The 10,014-nt window shown below is 38.4% G+C and overlaps 1 protein-coding gene across 1 annotated transcript; it reads left to right on the forward strand.

The window, feature by feature from the left end:
- Window positions 1–507: 507 nt before the first annotated feature.
- On the forward strand, window positions 508–8,765 carry SHCBP1 (SHC SH2-domain binding protein 1; the record flags this gene model as incomplete). The annotated part of the gene is made up of 8 exons (XM_010077981.1): window positions 508–741; window positions 843–1,011; window positions 2,286–2,406; window positions 5,133–5,264; window positions 6,175–6,293; window positions 7,044–7,130; window positions 7,476–7,617; window positions 8,446–8,765. Coding segments are annotated over 8 exons (1,324 nt in total), but the record flags the coding sequence as incomplete, so codon positions are not given.
- Window positions 8,766–10,014: the final 1,249 nt, after the last annotated feature.

Here is a 10,014-nt window from a genome sequence, read left to right on the forward strand (position 1 = left end):
TTGGGATGGTGCAAAATTTACTATGCAGTGCCTTCACATTTTTATCTGGTGCTGATAATGCCTTTCTTACTCATTCTGCGGTTTTGTCCAGGGAGTTGTTGGGATTGTTGCTAGTAGAGACTTCACATTATAGGATTTTTCTATTTCAGACGTGATTTTCTCAGTTTTTCTAGTATATGCTTAAAAATAGATGAATTTTTATATCCAATTACCTTGTAAATTCATACTATTTTTTATGGCTGTGCTTATGCCTTTGCTTTAGAGTGAGTTTCTGATAATTGTGTATAAACTTTGAAGGTGGATGTGCAACTATTTAGAAAGTAATACATTTGTCTGTTCAGACTTTTGGTTTTGATGCTTTCAAAAAAATTGAGCGGTGGTGATACAGACTGTAGAAAATCTTGGCTAAAGTATTGATGTAGAACTCCTCAGGTTCTCTCTGGGTTTGTATTTGATCTTTCAAAGTTGTAAATGCAAAATATATTGACCCCTGGCTCTGAATTGCAGGCATTATGACATCCTTGAACACCGTGTGCCTTCTGGGCTTGTAGCTGATTACCGGAACTTGTTGTCTCAATGTGAAGAGCTTTACATGAAGTTTTTAAATGTGAGGAACAGCATATCAAGCAGTGATTCAGACTCAGAAGTAGAAAATGTCTCCATGGTGGAAGGATTAAAATTGTATGAGAAAATAGAGCACTTAAAACAAAAGCTAAAGCTAATTGAGAATCCTCTGCTGAGGTACTTGGTGGGTTTGTGCAAAGAGGGGGGCCCTATGGGAAACTACACATGGATGTTCTGTACTGAGGAAACAACTGATGGCTTTGTTGCTCTTGTTTTAGGTATGTGTTTGGTTACCAAAAATACAGTGGTCTCCAAGCTAAAGGACTGAGACCAACAGGTACCAAGGTCACTCATGTTGTATCCTCAACCATGACAGCAAGTCTGCTGCAGTTTTTGATAAGGGACAAACTTTGCCCTGAATCTTGTGGCGAAGAACTAGAAATACAGGTACAGTAACAGGAATTGCCTGTCTGCTAATTCTGTTTTCTCATCAAGAAACCATGTGTAAGACTAAGTTAATTTATCATGTGCAAGATACTGCAGTTACAGAATGTTATTTTTTGTCAGTCCAGAAAAAGTGCTGTAATTTGAATAATAAGCAGTAAGTCTGGATGATAAAAATGGTTTATTTTAATTCGTTTGTGTCTGAGTACTCTATACATGCAGTTTCCTTCCTTTGTGTAGGAAATAATCAGATAAACCTTCAGTAATAATTCTGTAGTGAAATATGGTAAGGTGTAATACTTACATTTAGTTTTGAAATACCTGTCTTTTGATGCTACTGATAATGATCTAGAGTTTGAAGAAAGAAATCATTCCATTGCTTTAGTACTGGATGTGGGAGATATATTTATTTTAGAGCAGTTATGTTTAGTTTTAGTGAATTCGGACAGGATTTACCACTTCAGCAGTTAAGAACAAACTGGATTCCTTGGGCTCAAATGAAATGACTTGCTGTATTCTATCAAGTTCATGAGTTACAGACAGGCAAAATGGAGCCACAGGGAAGGTTCTGGATTAACTTTTGGGCTATAAATCAGATTTTCTGACTTGGCAATTGAAAAATGCTCTCACTATGCTTATCCTGGAATTTGCTGGGAAGCAATAAATGTGCGATTTTTCTGTACTATTTGTTGTCCTTCAGTACAGAGTCCCCCAGTAATATTTATGAAGGATGTCAGCCTGCCCTCTTTGGGCAAGAAAAAGGACCATGTGGACCCCATATTTGCCACTGTAACATCTGAACTCTATTTGGGGGTGACTTGCACCAGGAATGAAGGGTTACGTCAGTGTTCAGACCAACTCAAATGTAGTTGCTGAGTTGTTTGTGGTTTTTTTATTTGCTTTACCTTCTGTCATCTATTTCTTCAGTAATTCGTGGCAAGTCACTTCAGGCACAGTTCAGATGTTGGCCTGGAACCAAGGCCATATTGAGGTTTGCTTTCTGGTCCACATGCTCTTCAATCTGTCTCTCTGCCCCAGTTTTCTCATGGGGAAATGGACATGACAAACATCAGAGGAATGTTTTAAGGCTGTTTTTGTCCAGAGAGTACGATGATTCTTGAATTCAAAGTAGAAATTATGTATTATTGGTGACATTAAAAAAGGTTTCTTTTAAGCAAAAGCAGCAATATTTAATTGAAAAGCAAGCTTTAAGGGCATAAATGCATCCATTTTTATAGCATTCTTCAGGAGCTGATTATATTGTTTGTCTTTTACAGTTTCACAATGATCCACTGGCAGCTGTAAATGCCTGTTACGAAGGAGACACAGTCATCATCTGTCCTGGTCATTATGTTATAGATGGCGTGTTCTGCATTGCTGATTCAGTTGAACTAGAAGGTAGAAGGTTTGCTAGCATAGAGGTCCTTGAAACTTGAGGGACTTGATTTTTTTCTTTTTTTTTTTTTTAAGTTCTAGGAAGCACAGAAGTCATTCTGAGAGGCTTTGGTTTTTAGGGCCAGTAACTTACGAGTACTTGAGACTTGTCCTTGTTCTTCACATGTCTTAATCTGCTTCAGAGGTATACTCTGAGACTCACTGTCAGTGTAGCGGTGGTGAATACAGAGGGAAAACTATTAGAACTTAGTTTATGGCACTTACTGCATGTCAGCTCTGTGTGGGCTACCGGTGTGAATCTGCATTATGTGAAGCACATGGCTAGAGGAAGGAGATGTTGAGTTAACATGTGCATTTATTCTGTAGAAACAGCCATGGCATATGTGATTCAATTTTTCTCACAAAGTATTTGTTTGAAATACTTGTCTAGGATATGTTGCTCTCTCTTTCTCCCAAATCTTGATTTCTCAGTGTAATTCCTCTGCTTTAGGCATACGTGCTTTGTTGCAGTGTAATAGTCTGTATCACTGGGGCTTGTGCAGCTGTTCAGATACTTATTTAGCTACGTTTTTGTCTTGTCAAAACTTCTTAATGGGAAGAAGGCTGAGAGTTTAATTTCCTGCTGTTCTAGACTTTTTTTCTTGCCCTTCCTGTTTTATGAGTGTCATTTCTTTCTCATCCTTCTCTTTGTATATTTGATTTATATAGATATGCACGCTGATAGATAATGCACCTGCAGGAGAAAGGACCTCAGTGAAGTGCTTTATTTATCTGACAGAATGGCATTGTTCTAAAATTGTGTGGGGTCATATTTATGACAATTGTTTTCCTAGCTTTGAGGAAACAATAATACGGATGGTGAACTAGCACACCTATTAAAGGATGAGCTGCTCTGGTTTAAGGAGCAAGGCATATAAATATGTATCTTTAGTGTGAACCAGCCTCTGAATAATGTATACGTGTCAGGGCATTTAATCTTCTTATAGGTACTTCTGTTAGAGAAGTTTTTATAACAATAGTAGCAGCCCAAAACGTTTGAAGTAAAAGCATCAAGAAAAATTGTGCTGGCAGTAATCTGAGCAGCTGGCTGTTTCTGTGGCATTTTTTTGGATGCAGGGGTGACTCATCAAAGATATAATGTCACTTTGCTTGGTAGAGCTTTTTTTTTTTTCTAGCCACTGTGCAAGTCAGTACTAAGGTTGAAAGTATGAGGATTAGTAAGTCAGGGATAAATGAAAACTTGTAAGAACTGAATAAGGTTAAAGCAGTAGAAGCAGTGGGAAATCATGGTGAGGATAACTTTAACACTTGACGTAAATGTGTAGCAAAGGCAACAAAGAACTTCCCTCTTGCTTGTACAGTAGTTGTTAAAGCTGGATGGGAACCTGTAGCATCAGCCCATCTAGTGTCTGTGATCGGTGTCACTGGATGACAGTTGCCTTTGGCTCCTGTGGAATCACTCAGCTTACAGGCAGGGCGTACAGCTGTGACCGTGTTGTGTACTGAACACTGGACAGCAGGTCAATCTTTCCTTCTCTATTTGTTTTGTTGCCAGCTTCCTCCTTACTGCTAGAGCTTCAGAGGTGAAGTGTAAAGCAAGCTAAAAGCGCGGTTAGAAAAGCTGCAGGTAGTCTGTAGGATAGTTTTTTCTAAAACTCCTGCCTTGGATAATAACCTCTCTGTAGTGGTGTGAAGTTAAACTAGATCTGCCATTTGCTGTCCCATGGTGCTCTCTTTTTACATACTGGAAGTAAATGGCCCCATGCCATATCCTTCCCAGGGGTGACCATAAATCAGTAGCAGTGGGAAAAGGTTTCTCCATAGTATAGTGTGTTGAAGTATCAATCACTTAACTTTGCATTAAATCTGCTGTCTTTAAAACTTTCTGCCCACTCTTGTTCAAAGGGTTTTTTTTAACCTTTCTTTTTGCACATTACAGTATTTCTTTATGTACTTGGTTAAAAGCTAGCATCCTGCTCAGGTACTTCTTATCTGAGTTTGTGTGTGCTTTCAGAAAATGATAGGACTCATGCTGCTTTAATAGACGTTGCATTATTGCTTTCCTTATCATGATTCTTGTCAGTGACAAGCAATAAAAGTGTTACATGCTCATAAATTTCCCTGCAAGTGGCTGGATGCTGACAACTGTGCATGGCTTAGTAAATCAATGTTGGCATATGCTTGTGAAAGTTTATTTTTAATCTGAATTAATCTGGAAGCCCGTGTAACACAGGAGCGTTAAATTTTGACACAAATTTCATTTTAATAGGGAAGTTGAGTGCAGTTTACTAACAACATCAAGTCCTTTGCACTTGCTTCTTTGTGTTGAGGTGGTGACTGCTTTTTTCCCTGGGCTCTTTGGAACCTCTGCCTGCTCTAGTGAGCTGTAGTTTGAAAGCAGACTGCAGGTGCCTATGTGTCCTTTCTTACTTTTGGGAATGAGAATTTTGGCCTTGGCAAATGTGACCTGTTAACCTTTTGTTCAACTGTCTAAAGTAACTTTGCATTTTATTGTGTGCCATTCAAGTAAGGTATCTTTTGAGTTTGGTTTTGAGGGCCTGTACCTTAGTACAGAGAGGTGTAGCCTGGCCACTGGGAGGAAAATCCTGTTCAAGATATTAGACCTCAAGTTTTAAACCTCGAAATTTAATTTAAATGTCTGTTATGTATGGAGCACCTGACTGTTACCAGTTATTCATCAAACTTGCATCTTTCACCTCCGCTTTAAGGCTATGGCCTGCCAGATGATATCGTGATAGAAAAACGAGGAGAAGGAGACAACTTTGTTGACTGTACAGGAGCCAATATAAAGATCTCCAATTTGAAGTTAGTGCAACATGATGCTGTGGAGGGGATTTTAAGTAAGTAGAAAAGCATCTTGACCTTATTGTGGATCTTTCATCTTTTACTGTTTTAAAGCTGGGACCCAGTGCTGGAGTTCACTAGTTTTAACAAAATGTAGAGAGGAGCCCCATAGGTATAAATATCAAGGCTTCCCTTTTTTTTTTAACTTATTTATAATGTGGACATCAAATTAACTTCTACTCTTTGTACATTCAAGCTATTATGGCTCTTGTGTTTTATTTTTATACTTGGATAAGATCATTCCACTTTAATTTTTCTGCTGTTAAGGCAACCTGACTGACTGCTTCACAGTCTGTGTCAGGCTGCCTGGAAAAGGAAGTAATTCCTCTCTCCACAAAAGAACCCCCATGACAATATTCAGCTGTAGCTGAACCCAGCCAGCTCTCCACTGAGGAATGACACGGGCTTCAGAAGTAGTGTAGAACTTTGCTGACAGCACATTCAAACTTTGGTTCAAATAATCTTAAATTGTATCCAATGAGTTTTTTTGCCATGACCTTCTGTCTTTGCAGAACGTGCTCATTAATACTTTGCTTCAACAGACATTTGGTTTTAAACATGTTAAAATGTTTTTTTAACAGCTGTATACATGTATTTAGTATCTTATTAATTCAAAAGTCTCTTAGGAATTAAAAGAATAGTTGCTGTCACCTAAAAAAAAAAAAGCCAAAAAAAACCTCTAAGACAAATCTTTGACTAGTGCTTCCTTGCAGCAGTGTTCCTGCTTATACTGGGAAAATAGCATGGGTTCAACCTATGCGTGAGCAAATCAGTAAGATTAACCTGAAGTGGATAAAATAGTAATTTTATCATACTGCAAAAATGCTACAAGCCCATCTATCTGCAGGAGGGGCTTGCCTTTGCATAACTGACTCATGTAACAATGTTTGTCTTCTGTGTCTATAGATGTTCATCATGGGAAAACCACCCTGGAGAACTGTGTGTTACAATGTGAAACTACAGGCATAACAGTACGAACATCAGCTGAGTTAGTAATGAAAATCTCAGACCTGTATGGTGCCAAGGTACAAACAAATTCTTAACTTTGGCTTATTTCTTAAAATAAAGGTTTCTGCTTGGAAATAATACAGTCAGTAACGAGGTGACTTCTGTCGCTCTTGAGAGAATAATTACAAATTCAATTTGGACAGCTACATGTTGTTGAGTTTGAGATTGGTCCCAGCATTCTTGTTAACCTCCAGTAGTATCTAGTGAAGTGTCTCATTCTGATTTGTGTGTGATGACATGAAAATGCTGTAGTAACAGGGGGCATCTGTGAAATAATCATTGCTGAATTGCTGGACTGATTCATGTCCTGCAATACTTTTAAAATGATTCTCTGTTTTCTCTGCCCATAAATAATTTTCTCATTAAAGTTTGCATTTGTTCTGCAAATGAAATGCCCTTTTTGGACACCTTGTCCATTAATTCTTAAAGAAGCATGATAAACACCAAATTGAACTTTGATTAGGACATTTTGAAGACTGATGGGGCTTTGAGTGTTGAGGTGGATGAGTAAAGAACAAGAAAGTAATGCAAGGCTCTGCAGTTACTCTTTACCGAAGCTTCTGTGGGCTGGTGACAATATTATCCATGGGGTCTCAACCTTGAGAACTGCTGCTTAAGTTGGTTAACAAAGCTGTGAAGCTGGAGTGGTTACACAATTTTGCATTGTGCAAGCTGGGAGATGAACACAAAGATCCACAATGGAGTTGTCAAGTTAAGTTGGAAATGTGCTGAACTACTTGTGAACTGCTGTCAATTTTATCTTGTAGGGTGCTGGTGTAGAAATATATCCGGGTAGTACATGCACCTTGTTAGACAACGGCATACATCACTGCAAGGAGGGAATACTTATAAAGGTCAGTTCAAGGCAGAATGTACTTGTTTTTCATAAGCTTACAGCTGCTGGAATTAATGCAGATAATTGGTGTTTAGGTTGGCTTATAACCTTGTTGTCTGATGGTGGAGTTCTTGTATGTCACAAATGATGATAATGGTACTTGTCTGCCCTGGGTTGGTCCACCAAAGCAGTGTACTTGTTCTGTTTCTTACCTGCCAGAAAGAAAATGCCTTTTGCAATGTCACTTGCATGGGTAAATAACAAAATTCTAGCTGATACGTAGAACTGATTCTACCTAAAACTGCAATATTTTGCATCCCTTTAGCTGAGTGTAACATGTCGGATTTTCATTTCTTTGCTGTAGAACTTTTTAGATGAACAGTATGACATCCCCAAGATAACCATGGTCAATAATATGATCCATAATAATGAAGGATATGGTGTGGTCCTGGTTAGACCAACAATGCCCTCTGATGCAAAGGATGCTTCAGCAGAGAGAACAAAAGGTATTCTTCTCTTCCTAGAAGAAACTCCTAAAACTAGTAAATCTAGTATACCCACGTTTTTGGATTGCATAATTCATAATCAAGTCTCTTAAATTTTCTAATAATGTCTAGATTGATTTAGCTGAAATAAATCTTAACTCTCAGAACCCTGGAATTTCCTAAAGGATGAACTTGCTGCAGAGAAATACTATGAATGTCTGTGCTTCGTGGTGTGTGTGCACTGCCATTGTAAAGTCCCTACATACCTCATCTGTGCTCCCTACACAGCAGAGACTGTATTGACTGGTGCCCTCCTTGGGTCATACAGAAACAAGAGGGCGACCAGCAAGAAAGCAGATATGGCTTCTCTTACAGTTCTTCTGGTTCGTGATAATTCTCTGCTCATTTTTCTTTCATGCATTAGAGCTGAGATGTGCTCCCAGCACATGATAATTCTCTGCTCATTTTTTCTTTTGTGCATTAGAGCTGAGATGTGCTCCCAGCACACAATTTTTTCTCTGCAGTAAATAAAATGTGTCAACTGTATTTCTCATATTATGTCTTATTAAAGAAGAATTGTCACTAAGTGCAGCATGTAAACCCAGTGTAATTTTCTGTAATATCACCATCATTTGGCAACTTGAAGTCGTCTCAAGAAGAAACCTTTTCCTTAAGCATCTTATACTGCATTTGGAATATTTGTCTGTCACTGAGTAGTTGTCCAAAAAGTGAGTTGGGATGAGGTGAAAATGTTAAGATTGAAGAAAGTGGAATTCCAGGAGTTTTAAGTTATTTGACTGTTTTGCATGATTGTTGAAAAGAACTCATTCTTATTGTTTCCTGACTTAGGGAATGCACAGCCTACCCAGTCAGGGGATGGGACAGCCTGTGTAGAGGGCTTCAGGCAAGAAGAGCAACCTGAATGTATAACTGATGAGTTGGAACTTTATGAGCAAGCTGAGATTCCTGAACAAATTAAAGGCAACTACGACATTGCAAATGAACTCGGGGTTACTTCTGCAAAGAAGAGCCAGATGCACAAGAAAAGACTGAGTGAACTGGGAATTACAGCTGATGACAACTTGATGTCACAGGAAATGTTTGTTTCTATTGTGGGCAATCAGTTCAAATGGAATGGGAAAGGAAGTTTTGGTACCTTTCTTTTCTGACTGTCCTTACTCCTAATGGCATTGCAGTAAGATTTGCACAAGCTATTATTTTCACTGCTGCTTTACAAGGAGTTAACTTGTTCCATTAGCCTTCCATAATGTTACTAAAATGTGAGAAATATTTATTGACAGTATATATGCTGTGTGTGGAAACATTGCTTCCTTGCTGTGAGTATGGATAACATGGTAGAAAACAAAACTCTAGCATGCAGACTGTGCGTGTATTCTGCTAATCTATGTGCTGCTGCTTTCCTAGCTCTCCGATGGATTTTTTTTTTTAGTGTATTTATTTAACATCTCATTGTATAAAAAAAGTCTTCAAAGAAAAAAGATAGGGTTCATCATGGAAGAGTGTACAACAAATGTGCAGGAATTAGTGATGTATCTCCATTTTTTTGAAGTGTCATTAGTCTGCGTCTGACTCTCCTATAAAAGGCTGACATTTTTACATTGAACAGAAGCTAGTGACATGCTCTTCTTTAGGACTGTAGTGGCTGGCTGCCATGTTTCATACTTGAGGGATTTTCCAGAGAACTTAGCATTTGGAAGGGTAGCATTGTTCAGGCTTCTGTGTCTTTCTGTGCCCAGCTGTTGGCTTCCAACAGCTGCCGGTGCCTGTGCATATTTCCTTAGGGAGGAGAGCATCTAACTAAACTCCATTAATCTGAATAAAGAGAAATTGAAATAGATGTATCTATTAGTGGTATTCATACTATACCTTTCAGTGCATTATTCTAAAATTTTTAAAACTATATGCCTCTTGTAGCAGCTGAGGTTTTGGAAATCAATGGAAAATTTAAAAAATTACTTTCCACTGCAATCTTATCAGCGCACAGCTGTGGAACATTAAGTAAAACAAAGGCACTTCAGTGGCTCACTGTTGTACATCATTAGTTTTTACTTGAGGGAAAAATTGGAAGGACTCCTTCTCAGGGCCTCTCTGATTTTTAATTACAAATCTAGATGCTGCCTTCAAATGTTTGTACTGTCCTCAAGAGTTGTAGGTCAGTTTTTGATCTGGTGTGTGAAATGTATGTAGGAAAATACTAAGTGATTCAGTATGTCCTATGAAACAGAATCAAATATGGTGTTAAGAAGGGAAAAGCATATTGTCGCCGAGTTGACTTTGGAATAATTTCTGAAAGCAGCTTAGCAGGTGTGTGCCTTCACTAGAAATGAATGCATTGCCTAGAAGTGGATGTGAATAGTCTGATCCAGATTTTTCAGTCTAGCCATTCTTAAATGGAGA

Source organism: Pterocles gutturalis, unplaced genomic scaffold, assembly GCF_000699245.1.
Source record: "Pterocles gutturalis isolate BGI_N339 unplaced genomic scaffold, ASM69924v1 scaffold22753, whole genome shotgun sequence".
Lineage (NCBI taxonomy): Eukaryota > Metazoa > Chordata > Aves > Pterocliformes > Pteroclidae > Pterocles > Pterocles gutturalis.